Genomic DNA, 15,384 nt, shown 5'->3' with positions numbered 1-15,384 from the left:
GTTAAGAGCACTTGTTTCTTTTACAGAGAACCTGGGTTTGATTTCCAGAACCCACATGGTGACTACAACCGTCTGTAACTTCAGCTCCAGGGGATCTGATGCCTTCTTCTGACCTTTGGGCACCAGACATAGCACATGATGCACAAAGATTCGTGCAGGCAAAACAAAATCTATAAATCTTTGGGTTTTTTTGTTTTATTTTTTGAGGCCAGCCTGATCTACAGAGCAAATTCCAGGATAGCCAAGGCTATACAAGAAAACCCTGTCCTTTTTTTTTTTTTTTTTTTTTTAACTTTCAGGTTTGGGGGGATTTGGGTTTTTTTTTTATTATTAAGAACTTTTTAAATACAGTCTTTTCTCATTTTACATAGCTATCCCTGTTTCCACTCCCTCCCCACCTGCTGCCCCACCGTTCCCCCATCCTCTCCCGTCCACTCCTCAGAAAGGGTAAGACTTTCCATGGAAGTCAACAAAGTCTAACACTTCACTGCGAGGCAAGTCCAAGGCTTTCCCTCCTGTATCTAGGCTGATCAAGATATCCCTCCAAAGAGAATGTGCTCCAAGATGCCACAGTTCAAGCACTAAGGATAAATCTTGGTCCCACTGCCAGTGGCCTCACAGACTGCCCAAGCCTTATAACTGTCACCCACATTCAGAGGGCCTAGTTTGATCCTGTGCAGGTTCCCCCACTATCAGTCCAGAGTCAGTGAGCTCTCACCAGCTCAGGTCAGCTGTTCTGTGGGTGTCCCCATCATGGTCTTGACTCCTTTGCTCATATTATCACTCCTCCCTCTCTTGGACTGGTCTCTGGAAGCTCGACCCAGTGCTTACCTGTGGATCTCTGTATGTGCTTCCATCAATTGCTGGTTGAAGATTCTCTGACAATTAAGGTAGTCATCAATCTGATTACAGGGGAAGGCCGGTTTAGGCAGCCTCTCCACTGTTGCTTAGCGTCTTAGCCAGGGTCATTCTTGTGGATTTCTGGGAATTTCCCTAGTGCCATGTTTCTGGCTAGCCCTTTAATGGCTCTCTCAATCAACATACCGCTTTCCTTTCTCTCCTCTCTCTTTCCCCCTTCTTGAACATCCCATTCCCTTGTGTTTTTCTCTTCCCTCTCCTTTTTCCTCTCCTCTTCCACCTTCCCTTCCCGACCCCCCACACTCCCAGTTTTTTCAGGAGATCTTGTCTGTTTCCCCTTCCCAGAGGGATCCATGCACATCTCTCTTAGGGTTCTCCTTGTCACCTAGTTTCTCTGGGGTCATGGACTACAGGCTGCTTGTCCTTTGCTTTATGTCTAATATCCACTTATGAGTACATGCCATGTTTGTCTGTCAGGGTCTGGGTTACCTCACTCCAGATGGTTTTTTCTAGTTCCATCCATTTGCATGCAGATTTCAAGATGTCATTGTATTTTACCACTGAGTAGCACTCCATTGTGTAAATGTACTACATTTTCTTTACCCATTCTTCAGTTGAGGGGCACCTAGGTTTCCGGGTTCTGTCTATTACAAATAATGCTGCTATGAACATAGTTGAGCAAATGTCCTTGTGGTATGAGTGTGCATCCTCTGGGGATATGCCCAAGAGTGGGAGGCATCACCATCCCTGACATCAAGCTCTATTGTAGAGCTACAGTACTGAAACTAGCTTGGTATCAGCATAAAAACAGACAGGAGGACCAATGGAATCAAATCAAAGACCCTGATATTAATCCACACACCTATGAACACCTAATTTTTGACAAAGAAGCTAAAATTATACAATGGAAAAAAAGCATATTCAACAAATGGTGACAGCATAACTGGATGTCAACCTGGAGAAGAACGCAAATAGATCCATATCTGTCCCCATGCACAAAACTCAAGTCCAAATAGATCGAGGACTTCAACATAAATTCAGCCACACTGAACCTCACTGAAGAGAAAGTGGGAAGGAAGCCTTGAATGCATGGGCACAGGAGACCACTTCCTAAATCTTTTTTTTTGAAAAAAATGTCTGAGACAGGATCTTACGTAGCCCAGGCTTTCTCTACTCCGGTATGCATGTTTGAAAATTTACATCATACGATAGAAAAACTGAATCTTTGATGGAGGCGGGGGAGGGGTTGCAAGTTTTAAGGCAGTCTGGACTATGTGATGAGACCATGTCTCAAAAGTGAAAACAGAAAATAGATCTCCAAGCGAAAGGTTTCACTTGGGAATAAACAAGGAATAAGATTGTAGTCTGGGAAACTGTAACAGTGCAAGGGTCCTCTGGTTGTCTCGAGGCTTTGTTAGGAAGGATAAAGGCTTTGTAAGACACTCGGGAAGAAAGCCTGTGGACACGGGGCCCTGTGGAGAGCCAGAGAGAGAGCTGATTGGCTCTACCTGCAGTTACATTTGAGGCCACTCACAGAGCATAGCAGGTGGTTTTGTTGGAGTGAGCATGTGCGGCAGGTCCTGCAGCAGGTTCTTTATGACCCAGCCTCTTGACTCTGGTCCCATGAGTGGCAGCAATGACTGGTGTGGTCAGTGTCACATAGTGGACCTTGATAGTGGGTGCTGTTTACTGTATTTGCCTTACCTTTAAATTGCCTGTGTTCAGCATGAGACCAGCTGGCTGTGTTTCTGGTACATACCAGGCACAGCATCCAAACCCAGGGGTTACTGGGTAGTCTCAGCCTGGATGTGATCATCAGTCTGAGATGTGATGTTTTTGTGGAAAGTATGGGGTAGCCCCTTGAGAATTAAACCATTGTTTCTTCTCTGTTGCAGCATTGTAGATTTTTTAATGCAGTACAAATATCCACATTCAAGTCTTAGACTAAAACCTAATCCCGACTCAGTTACAGATTGTTTTGATTGCCTATCTCATTGCTCTTTTTGTTAGCAGTTATACCCATTGGTATAACTGTTGAAAATGCATGTTTTTAGGCCCCTAGTTCCTCTCGCTTCCTTTTTCTTCCCTCACATTTTGTGCCCTGCAAAGACTCTGCTATTATGGGTATTTACCCTGTTTTCAGTGTAATCTGAACCTCATAAACCCAGAGCTTCCGAAGTGGGTAGAAACACACACACCCCTGAAGCTTCAGGCAGGATCTCATTTTTAAATACATCACCTGGCACCTGAGTGCCTCTTCCCCTTCATCAAGAAACCTTTGGCACCCGGAGCTTGGAGCTGAAAGGATTATCAGCGGCTAGCCATTGGGCTGTTTTTGTAACCACAGTCTCCTGAGCTGTGTCCTCGGATTCAGGGGCTTTATAGCAGGTGGGAATGCTCTGTCATTTTCACGAAAGTGAAGTGCCCTGTTCACTTCAGAGCTCATGAAGTCACACTTGGCATGGGTTTAAAGCTATTTGTCTTGCTCAGTACCGCTAACCCTACCTGCCATGACATCCTCCTGCGTAGCAGCTGGCTGACACTGGCCAGCAAAGAGCCAGGAGGCACCTGAGGCTGGGTGGAGAAGCAGGCCCGCAATCTCAGCATTTGGGAGGCTGAGGCAGGAGGACCCCAACTTAGAGGCCAGTGTGAGCCACATCATGAGAGCCTGGAGAGGGGAGGGAGTGTGCATCTGAGCCATTGAAGAAACAGGTTCAGTGAGGGAAAGAAACCTGGGAGGGTGAGGGCAAAGGTGTTCTGGCCTTCCCTGGACTTTGTTCACAGTCGGCCTCAGCTTTGAGTCCTTCGCTACCCCTCTTTCTGGCTTCCCCTTTGCTTATGGAGACTTTTTATTATTTTTTGAGACTCACTTGGGACCTCACTGTATAGCTCAGGCTGACTTTGAGCTTTGGGCAATCCTTCTGCCTCAGCTTCCCAGGAGCTGGGATTATACACACAAGTCACCATGGCAAGCATTAGGTGTGATTTGGGGGATCAAGGACCACATGGTGACTCGACTCTGGAAGTGAGCTGCAGGAAAGCCATTGTGTGCTCTGTCCTTATAGAGACGTGACTACAGGGCCCCTTGGAATCCAGTGCCATTCTAGCCAAAGGGCCTCTGGGATACTTTGCCCAAGCCCAACAAAGTACAGGTAATCAGAGTGTGAAGGGAGAAAGGGGAACTCAGACAAGGCAGAGACTGGCCTCTGCCTTCTGTGGTGCAGACAGACTGGATATAAAAACAACGACCAAGCTGGCTTTCAAATATTATTTCATTTTAATCTATATATTTAAAAATGGATGTGATATAAAATACAGTTATTAAACTCTACTGTTTTTAGGACTACATTTCACATTAACTAGCAAAACATAGCATCCTTTGGGGCTGGGATGCAGCTCAGCAGGAAAGAACTTGCTGCACAAGCCTGACCACCTGGATTTGACCCCTGGGGCCTCATAAATGGTAGACAGAGAAGAAACACACCCCCCTCCCGTCAACTGTCCTCTGACCTCCACATATGTATGCACCATTGCACGCGTGTACACACACACACACACCAATAATAAAGAAAACATATAGTACCCACTGTGAGTGTAAAACATGCTGGATTTCACAGACCAATTTAATTACTTTAAAAATACTATTTCACTGTTTATTTTTTGCCTACATATTGACATTTTCACATGATAGGTTAAATTATTAAATTATTTTATATAAAAATATATAATCAAATTATTAACAATATATAAAATATTAAAGTTACTTTTACTGGTATATTTTTAAAATAATGACTAGGAAATTTTAAGTTCCATATGTGGCTCAGATTCTGTTTCTGCTGCACAGCGCTGATGGGCTTTTCATTTTCCATAGCTGAGTGTTGTTGCCTTCCACAGCTTCCACAGTGCACTTGACTTGTTTCTCATTTAAAAATGCAGGTGAGGTGTCCTGGGGGGCTCAGCAGTGAGGAGCTGGGGGACTCAGTGAGGAGCAGGGGGCTCAGCAGTGAGGAGCTGGGGGGCTCAGTGAGGAGCAGGGGGCTCAGCAGTGAGGAGCTGGGGGGCTCAGCAGTGGGGAGCTGGGGTGGCTCAGCAGTGAGGAGCTGGGGGGCTCAGCAGTGAGGAGCTGGGGGGGCTCAGTGAGGAGTGGGGGGCTCAGCAGTGGGGAGCTGGGGTGGCTCAGCAGTGAGGAGCTGGGAGGGGGCTCAGCAGTGGGGAGCACTTACAGCTCTGACAGGAAGTGGGTTTGGTTTCCTGCTCAGAACCCACTGTAACTCCTGTTCCAGGTGATTCAGGGCCCTCTTCTGGACTGGGCAGGCATTGCAGGCATGTGATGTGCATATATACATGTGGGCGAAACACTCATACAGATAAATAAAATCTTCTTTAAATTGCAGCAAGGGCTGATGAGACATGTCAGTGGAGAAGGTACCTATCACTAGTCCTAAAAGCACGAGTTCAGTACCCACACACACATGGTAGAAGGAGGACTGATCCTGCAGGATGTCCTCCTACCTCTGCACTTCCTGATGACACCCTCCACCTTCTCCCTCCTGCCAAATAAATAAAATGCAATCAAATTTAATGCAGTAATGCCTATCCCATCCATGCATCAGGTCAGGAAGAGTGAAGACTGACCTATAAATTGTCCCCAACACTTTCACTATTAGGTTAAATGATCAGCATTATCAGAATTATCAAAGTGTCCCCCTTAATGTGTACTCTATGCTGTCTCCACAGCCTGCCACCTAGAACAACAGCTTATTATTTGGGGTGTCACAATTAACATTTTTTTTTCCCGAATTTGAGAGTTTTTGTTTTGTCTTTATTTTGAGACTAAGTCTCATTATGAAACTTGGGCAGATTTTAAACTTGTGGCAATCCTCCCAACTCAGGACTCCTGAGTCTTTCAGGTATGCACTACCATGCCAGCCTGAGAAAGTCTGAAGAAGAAACCATAAATGTTTTGCCTGATTTCTTGTTCTTTTTAACAGAGAAACTATTGGTGACTTTCAAAGGAAGTGGAAAAGTTTAATCTCTAGGGATTTTAAAAGAGCAAACTGTGGAAGCTGGAATGGCCAAGGGCATTTTCTTTTGTTTGCCTTGACCTTTGAGTTCTTGACCTTCTCAGGTAAAGAGACTGTCCACAGGGAGTTTTCGCTGTCTGGGCAATCAGGCTGAACACATTCCACCTCAGGCTGCATCCCTAGCAAGGTGCAGGCAGCTTAAGAGCTGCAGACCGCAGGGTCCTTGCTGTCTGTTCTGCAGACAGCGCTAGTCCCTCTTGGCACTCTGTGAAACTTGTGTGCCCTCTGCTGCCCTTTCTGCCATTTCCTTCCTTTTCCCCCTCTGTCAGATGTAAATAAAGAACTGAATACTCAAAAAAACATACAAACAAACAAAAAAAAACCACATGGCCTCACATTCTCCATTATTGGGAAAATAAGGTTCTTATGATGAGGAATCTCACCATGCTGTTAGAAGTGGGTCTGATGAACTCAGAAACGAGAATTGTGAGGCCTGTGTCAGGGGAATAGAAGGTCGTTTGAGTAAATCTGGGCATAGAAATGTGTTTTACAGCAAGTGAGAATGTGAGTTTACTACTTCGGTATTATTTTAATACAAAGAGGTCAAGAACCATTTTTCAAATGAGTGCCAGGACTTGGCACTGGTGAGGTGTTCACCTTAGCATTTGGTGGCATTGCTTCCATGGATGTGAATTAAGAAGGTACAAGCTTGTTCAGAGGAAGCGAAAAGTTTATATCCCCAGGTAGTAACGCTACGGCCGATGTAATCAGTCACATCAGGCCGAATTAGCAAATCCAGGTCTAATCTGAGTAGAGCAAAGCAACTCCTGGGTGACTCTTGGGAAGGCAGGGGAGGAATCACATGGCAAATATGGTGACCACGTCTTACAAAGCAGGTGTGGTCTTGAGTAGCCCCGGGAAAGGGCTGACTTTTGGCGGGCTTTCTCGGGGGCAGGGTCTGGAATGGGAGAAGTGAGACCAGAGCGTGGAATGGGGCTCCTACCTGGAGATCCCCAACATCCCAACCTTTTTGGATATATGTGGGCTGCGGTCTCCTTGCATATATGGCACCGGTTCAACTCTGACTACTTCCTGTAGGCATGGGGCAACATGGGGAAGGGGCATCAGGAGTCGGTGGGGTCACGTTCAGTGGGAGGTGTGGGCGAAGGAGCATTTGGTTAACTGCCATCCTGGAGACCTCAGATATCTGTTTCTTTGAGGAAACAGAGAAGGTAAATTGCTAGCAGGAAAAAAAAAAGCCAGATTATTATCACCTGACCAGTGAGTGTGGTGGTTAGTGGTGGGAAAAAGAATGAAACAGAGATGTGCCCTGGTTGTACAGAAGAGGCAAGGATAAAGGAGCCAGGAGAAAGAGCAGATATGCCCTTGAGTCTGGAGAGGTGATACCAGCACCCATGTCCCAGGAGCTTGGGGAAGTGGCACGCCAAATCAAGGCTTGATGTGTCCCAGGAGTACAGGGGCCACAGCATCACGTCTGCTGTTCCCCTGGAGGTTGAGAGAGCGTCTGTCCTGTAGAGGTGTCGCTATGAGTTAAGAGATAATGGGGCCTTTTTATGAATGGGCATGCAGGTAAAGTCAGCCTGTCACCGTATCTCCAGGGTCCCCTTCTGCTTCTGTCGCTAACCCCACCTAATTGCTGTTTCAGGAAGGGTTTTCGCTCATTGGCAGCAAGAGCTGGTTGAAGATTGTAAGGCGCATGGACTGTCTTCTGTTTGGAACAACGATAAAGGCAAGATGACTCAGAGCTGTGTGGCCAGCCGTGTTTATATAATGCCCACTCTTCCTATTGCTGTGTGTTTGACAGGGTTGGGTATGGGGAGCCTCTCGGGGTGAGGGGACCAGTGATCAGAAGATAATGTGTTGAAGAAAGGTTTGCCCAGTAAGCAAAACGTAAAGCAAGCAGGAGCTGCCCCTGGTGTGCAGGCTGACTGGTTGCTATGGCGCTGGGCTGTGCAGCTTCTCTGCTCTGAGCACTGGGGGCAGGTGGGTTGGTACCTGTCTGATTTGTTAGATGTTGAAAAGGGTATCTTTGATAATTCCATTGAATATGTATTTTACTTTTTCTTAGTGTAATATTAAAAAGTAAGATCTGGGTATGGTGGTGATATGCCTTTAATCCCAGTACTTGGGAAACAGAGGCAGGCTGATCTCTGTGACTTCAAGGTCAGCATGGTCTACATAGTGAGTTCCAAGTCAGCCAGGGCTATGCATAAAAATCCTGTCTCAAAACAAAACACAAACAAAAAAGTCCCTGGCCAGTAAGATGGCTTAGTGTGTAAAGGTGCTTACTGGCACACCCGATAGCTTGCCTGTGTTCAACATGTGGGATGCATAAAGTGAACAGAGAGAACCCAAACCATAAACTACACTCCGGCCCCCATGGGATGGCACCTTGGACAGATCACAGCCACCTGTGAATCAGCTCCAGGGGAATCTTATTCTCTCTTCTAACCTCTGTGGCCACCCACACACATACACATAAATATATAATACAAGTAAATCTTTAAAAGTTAAAATTCCTGCCGGGCGGTGGTGGCGCACGCCTTTAATCCCAGCACTCGGGAGGCAGAGGCAGGTGTATCTCTGTGAGTTCGAGACCAGCCTGGTCTACAAGTGCTAGGTCCAGGACAGGCTCCAAAACCACAGAGAAACCCTGTCTCAAAAAAGAAAAAAAAAAAAGTTAAAATTCCTTTTTATTTGTTTGCTAGCTGTGTTAAACATGAAGGATTATCCTCATGAAAGAAACCCACAAATATATCACCTAGATGATGCCCCTTAAAAAATAACCATGAAAAGCTGGGTGGTAGTGGCACATACCTTTAATCCCAGCACTCAGGAGGCAGAGACAAGAGGATCTCTATTAGTTCAAAGAAAACCTGGTTGGTCTGCAGAGTGAGTTCAAGGACAGGCTCCAAAGCTACAGAGAAACCCTGTCTCGAAAAACCAAAAACTGAAACAAAACAAAACAAAACAAAAAACCCCATGAAAACCAGTTTTTTAACATCCATTGAACATATAATTGATGTAGGAACTCCTTCTGTATATGTGTTGCTTTTATTGGTTAATGAATAAAGAAGCTACTTTGGCCTGTGATAGGGCAGAGTAGAGCTAGGTGAGAAGACTAAACTGAATGCTGGGAGAAAGAAGGTGGAGTCAGTGAGACGCCATGTAGCTGCCAGAAGAGACAGATGCCATAACTTTGCCCAGTAAACCACAGCCTGGTAAGTCACAGCCATGTGGTGATACACAGATTAATAGAAATAGGTTAATTTAAGCTAGAACGATGCTTAAGCTATTGGCCAAGCAGTGTTTTAAATAATATAGTTTCTGCGTAATTATTTCGGGTCTGAGTGGCCAGGAACAAACAAGAAGCCTCTGATAACATATAATAATAAAATTTATGGGGAAGATGCTGATTTTTTTTTTTTTTTTTTTTTTTGATTTTCGAGACAGGGTTTCTCCGTAGCTTTTGGTGCCTGTCCTGGAACTAGCTCTTGTAGACCAGGCTGGACTCGAACTCACAGAGATCCGCCTGCCTCTGCCTCCCGAGTGCTGGGATTAAAGGCGTGCGCCACCACCGCCCAGCTAAGATGCTGATTTTTAAGTAACCCACAAACCTTAGGAATTGGAGGAGAGCTCAAAGGTATCAGTAGGCAGATCTTAGCTTGGAGCACATACCCCAAAGAGCCTCACAGAGTTCAGGGGTCTGTGAACCTATAGGATTTTCAATGACCTCTAACTTGTCAGTTCTTTCTGCCATGGATGTGGGTGACAAACTGCAATAGTATGGACCTTCTCGCAGTGGGCACACAGATGTGTCCCTGTCACGGTACAGTTGTTGATCTCAGATACCATTGATGCTCGTTGTATCTCAAGATGGCCATAGTCCTGACAGCTAACCCGTTACAATGTATTAACAAGAAAGCCTACATGAACAGTTCACAGGTAGTGTTTAATACTGTAACAAATCACAATAAGAATTGGTATCCAGGACCACAAGGGGACACAATGCAGAGATCAACAGATTCAGCCCAGCTCCAACAGGTGCTTTTTTGCTCACTGTTATATAAATGATACTCTTTATTCACAACATATTTCCAGTTACTTGATTTTTTTGAGTCAGTTTATTTTTTAAAATTTATTATTCTCTCATATATAACATCCTAACTATAGTTTCCCTTCCCTCCTCTGCTTCTAGGCTCTCTCCCTCGCTTCCCTCATTTCAAGATCCACTCCTCCGTTTCCTTTCAGAAAAGAGCAGGCCTTACAGGGATATCAGCCAAACATGGTATAACAAGTTAAAATAAGACTAGGCAAATACCCTCATATCAAGGCTAGAATAAGCAACCCAGTAGGAAGAAAAGGGTTCCAAGAGCAGGCGAAAGATCAGAGGGAGAGGCACTATTAGGAGGTGTGGTTTTGTTAGAGGAAGTGTGTCAGTGGGGGTGGGCTTTGAGGTCTCCTATACTCAGGGTATGTTCAGTGTGGCAGACTGTCACCTGCAGATCAAGATGTAGTACTCTTCAGCTCCTTCTCCAGCACTGTGTCTGCCATGACCCACCACTAAACCTCTGAAACTGTAGGCCACCCCAGTTAAATGTTTTCCTTTATAAGAGTTGCCGTGTGGTCATGGTATCTCTTTACAGTAATACAAACTCCAATTAAGACAAAGATCTATACTATTTTCATAAAGTTGATTTTAAGGTCATTTTCTTGTGCTTCAGCTGTGTTGGAACATTCAGGGTTTGCTCTAGGACAGCTGAGCTCTGGGGGTGACATATTGCCCTGGCTCTTGTTGACTGAGTTCTTACACTGGCATCTAGGTATCTAGGTTTAGAGTACATCTAGGTCTAGGTGTCAGTTTCTGAGTTTGTCTTTCTTGGATGGGTGTTTCCTTTCTTGGTTTCTATTTCTCCTTGGTCTTCTGCCTTTGTGACCTGGAGTTTTGGTAGCCAGTGTGACCTCTGGTCCAGCAAGGAGTCTACCTCTGAGTTGGGGGCTGGACTTCTGGTAGCTACCATGGCTTTTGGCCCAACAGGGAGGTCTATGCCTGAGTTTGCCTCTCTGTTCTCCCGGCTGGTGTGTTCTGCTGCTGTTCACCTAGGTGGCATGGCCTGCCCTGAGTGGGCTAAATTGAACCTCCTTACTGAACTTTTAATAATATAACATTAAGCCGGGCGGTGGTGGTGCACGCCTTTAATCCCAGCACTCGGGAGGCAGAGGCAGGCGGATCTCTGGGAGTTCGAGGCCAGCCTGGTCTACAGAGCTAGTTCCGGGTCGGGCACCAAAGCTACAGAGAAACCCTGTCTCGAAAAACAAAAAAAAAAAAAAAAAAAAAAAAAACAAACAAAAAAAAAAATATATATATATAAAACATTAATAAGACAATATTTTCGGTTTCTAGGAAAGTGATTTTATCATCAGCAAACAATGATTGTTTCCAGTGGTTCACATTTTGTAGTGCTTCCCCCACCTCTGATGGTTAATCTGTGTTGTTTGTGAAATGAAATAGAAACAGTTTGGCTTGTTTCTAAAATCACCCAGAAGAGAAACCGCTAAGTATATCTGCGCAGGTGTCTGCAGAGACCTTTCAGTGTGGAGACATGACCCACGCCGGCTGAGGGATGGGCGTCCAGACTGAATAAAGTATAGGAAGAGTGGGGAAGTCTGAACACAGCATTCATCTCTGCCTACAGACAACATGTGACCAGCCATGTCAGCCTGCCCACTCCTTCTGCTCCATGATGAGCTAACCCCATAAACCCTGAGCCACTGTAAACCTGTACACAGAAGATTCTGTTCCACCTGATCCCGCAGCCACTCTGTCCCGAAGAAACACACAGAGGCTTATATTAATTATAAACTGTTTGGCCTCTTAGCTCAGACTTATTATTAACTAGCTTTCACAACTTAAATTAACCCATAGTTCTTGTTTATGTTTAACCACGTGGCTTGGTACCTTCTCTCAGTGAGGCATTCTCATCTTGCTTCCTCTGGTGACTGCCTTTCCTCTTCCCAGACTTCTCTTGATCTGGTCACCCCACCTATACTTCCTCCCTGGCTACTGGTCAAACAGCCTTTTATTAAACCAGTATGAGTGATAAATCTTTACAGTGTACAAACACATCATTCCACAGCAGTTCCCTTTTTTTCTTTTCAAAACAAGACCCTGAATCTAATCTCCTTTGCTTAGCTTTTTTCCTGACCATTATCCATAAAAACTTGTAACCAACACTCTAAACAAAGACAAACATCCATAATGGATTTTTTGGGAATATGGGCATAGTTTTTAGGCTACTTCCTCCTGATCAGGGTGCTGATAATCTTATGAAACCTAAAGAAAATTTAGGATGATGGTCAAGTCCTAACTGGAGTATTCTGTGAGGCTGGATCATCTCAGCCAGCAGTCTTGAAGCTGTTCTGGATGCAGAACTCAGAGGAAACTGCAAGTTTAGGAAGTTGCTCTAAAACATTGGATCATCTGGGCCATCCGTTCCCACGGAGATTTTTCAGGGGTTTTCCTTGATCACACCCTATTTTTCTTAACCCAGAATGAATCCACAATCTCTCGTTTCCTATGGAAACAAAAGTAAAACCTCTTCTCCAAAGTAACATATCTTTTGACTTCAATTTTGAAGTCAAGGCATTTTCAAATTATATAGGTTGGATTAATCCAGCAGCATTCATAATCAAATATCTTTTAGCAGCTGTTGCTCCTTTCTCAGCAGTCAAACAATTCAAAGACAACACAATAACATACAGTTTTGCTGCCGGCTGCTCATAATCACCATTTAAGTGTTTGGTGGCAGAACCTCTTAAAAGAGCTGCTTGGTTTTTGCCACTAACACTGAGTCCGGAAGCCTCTCTTAAAGGAGTCACCAGCAAATAGAGCCTACTGGAGTAAAGATGGTCACCAAGAAGCTGTGCTTGACTCTGCTCTTGTTTGCCTAGAATGTTTTTTTTTTCCTAGTGGAAATTCTTTTTTTTTTGGTTTTTCGAGACAGGGTTTCTCTGTGGTTTTGGAGCCTGTCCTGGAACTAGCTCTTGTAGACCAGCCTGGTCTCGAACTCACAGAGATCCGCCTGCCTCTGCCTCCCAAGTGCCGGGATTAAAGGCATGGGCCACCACCGCCCGGCTATGTGGAAATTCTTGTCAAATATTTGGGCACCATTTTGTAGCTGGAGGTGTCTGTCCCACCCAGTCTGGCAGCTATTCAGAGAAACACTTTTCTCCAGGTGCTTCCAGTCAAGTTCTTGTTACAGCACATGGAACTGACTTGTGTGGGTACTGAGCCCTGGTCCCTCCCAGACCGCATGGGCTGTGGTGCTCAGGTCGTAAATGCATCTCCAGCTCTACATCAACGAGGTATTGCTCAGTTGTCGTTTACTAAGACCTTTCCCAGGATACACAATACATTCCATCAAGCACTTTTTAAAAACAGTTTATTTTTTAAGTGGCAAGGAGCATGGGAATGCCTGGTCAGAGGACAACTTTTGGGAGTTGTTTCTCCCTTGAGTGTGTAGGTCCCAGGGGTGGAACTCGGGTCATCAGCTTGGGCAGCAAGTGATGCCATCCTGCAGGCCTCACCGATACTATTTGACACTTAGCAAAATCATGTTTCTTTTCTCCTCTCTGTTGCCTTAATGTCACATAACAACTGTTGGCCTCTACCTTCTGTCTTAGCTGGCTTCTTGCTTTGGATCACTTTTAATTCCTAAGTGCTACGTAACATGCACTATTGTTTACATTGACAAAGAGAGGTCAAGTTTGCATTCCTGTAGCAGAAACTTAACATAATATAGATTCTGCAGATAGTAAACATGGTATTTTTCTCTCTTCAGGCAGGATGCACAACTGAAGTAGGCTTGTGAGGTGGGTCTCCTTCCCTTAAACAGCTCTGATCACTCGTGAGAATTATGGCCAGTTCGCTAGCAGCAGACACTTGGGTGAAAGGCATAAATCTAAATCAGTGTTGTCTTCATGTCTCACCCTAGTAACTCACTAAAGAAGTTTTGTTGATTTTTTTTTCTAGCCTGGGCTTTGAGGATTATCTATTGGTTTCAAAGCAAATATACTGAAACTTGTTCTCTGAATGTATTGGTCAATTTTCCATTGCTATAGTGAAATAACAGGCTAGGTTACTTTATAAAGAAAAAAGGTTGACATAGTCTGCAGGTGTGGAGGCTCAAAAGAGGTGAGGGCCTCCTGGCTGACATAGTCTCAGCGTGACACAGGGCATATCATGGCAAGAACCGGGGAGCAAGCATGTATCTACCCTCTCCCCAGTGACCTTCTGTAATCTAATGGCCACCTAAAGGCCTGGCCTCTCAACACTCTTAGGTTAGTGTCTATCCTCTTGGACCTCAAGTCCAGGCTGCAGTTTGAACAGATGATCCCTCAGCATGGAGGCTTTTTTCTGGACTCCTAACCTTCTGACAGTATAGACAGTGAGTCAGTGAGAGTCTTGGTGAAGTCTTGACAGTGGCGGTGTAGTCATAGGATCTCACAGGAAAGCGTAATGGCTGTGTGCATTCTCTGACCCTCCCTAGCTCTGCGTGGCACCAGGGTGTCACATCATCAGGGTCCTGGGAGAAAAGCCCCTGCTCTGCTGTGTATGGAGACAGTGCAGAGGCCAGCACTGAACCTCACTTCCTCTGTCCTCAAGAGGTCTGTGGAAGGTGGAGTTTCTTGTACATTACCTAACTTGAAATGTTCTACTTGACATTGGAACCACTTATTAAAATATTGCAATTCGGGGGCTGGAGAGATGGCTCAGTGGTTAAGAGTACTGCCTGCTCTTCCAAAGGTCCTGAGTTCAATTCCCGGCAACCACATGGTGGCTCACAACCATCTGTAATAAGGTCTGGTGCCCTCTTCTGGCCTGCAGACATTCATACAGACAGAATATAGTATACATAATAAATAAATAAATAAATAAATATTTAAAAAAAAATAAAATATTGCAATTCCAAGGCTAGGCGGTGGTGGCGCACGCCTTTAATCCCAGCACTGGGGAGACAGAGGCAGGCCGATCTGTGAGTTTGAGGCCAGCCTGGTCTATAAGAGCTAGTTCCAGGACAGGCTCCAAATCTACACAGAGAAACCCTGTCTCAAAGGAAAAAATAATGTGTGTGTGTGTATGTGTGTATGTATATACACATATATATATATATATATATTTTAATTCTTTGGATGACTGACAGCAGAGACTGTCTTGGCAGTTTGCTAACTAAAACGTTTTCCTTGGAGTTGAGATGGCTCAGCCGACAGGAGAACTTACTGCTCCTGCAGAGGGTAGAGTTCTGTTCCCAGAACCCACACCAGGCCACTCACTCACAACTGTCTGCGACTACAGCTCCAGATCTGACACTGTCTTTCGGTGTGTGTGTGTGTATGCACACACACAAGTATGTATGCATGCAGATGTATGCATACAAGTAAACTTTTTAAAGGGCCTTTTTGTCCCTAGTAAGTTCTTCCT

General features: G+C 45.0%; 1 protein-coding gene across 3 annotated transcripts in view; it reads left to right on the top strand.

The window, feature by feature from the left end:
• The window catches only part of Rec114 (REC114 meiotic recombination protein), a 94,471-nt gene that overhangs the window by 70,019 nt on the left and 9,068 nt on the right, over positions 1-15,384 (top strand). For 2 of the 3 annotated variants that reach the window (XM_057768748.1, XM_057768749.1), the window contains exon 3: positions 7,549-7,632. The exons of the other annotated variant lie outside the window; for it this stretch is intronic. In XM_057768748.1, coding sequence (XP_057624731.1) covers positions 7,549-7,632 — 84 coding nt within the window. The remainder of the gene's footprint in view (positions 1-7,548; positions 7,633-15,384) is intronic. 3 annotated transcript variants of the gene reach the window in all.

This window comes from Chionomys nivalis, chromosome 4, assembly GCF_950005125.1.
Source record: "Chionomys nivalis chromosome 4, mChiNiv1.1, whole genome shotgun sequence".
NCBI classification, from domain to species: Eukaryota; Metazoa; Chordata; class Mammalia; order Rodentia; family Cricetidae; genus Chionomys; species Chionomys nivalis.
Note: the sequence above shows the minus strand (reverse complement) of the source record. Positions and strands in the feature narration are given on the sequence as shown.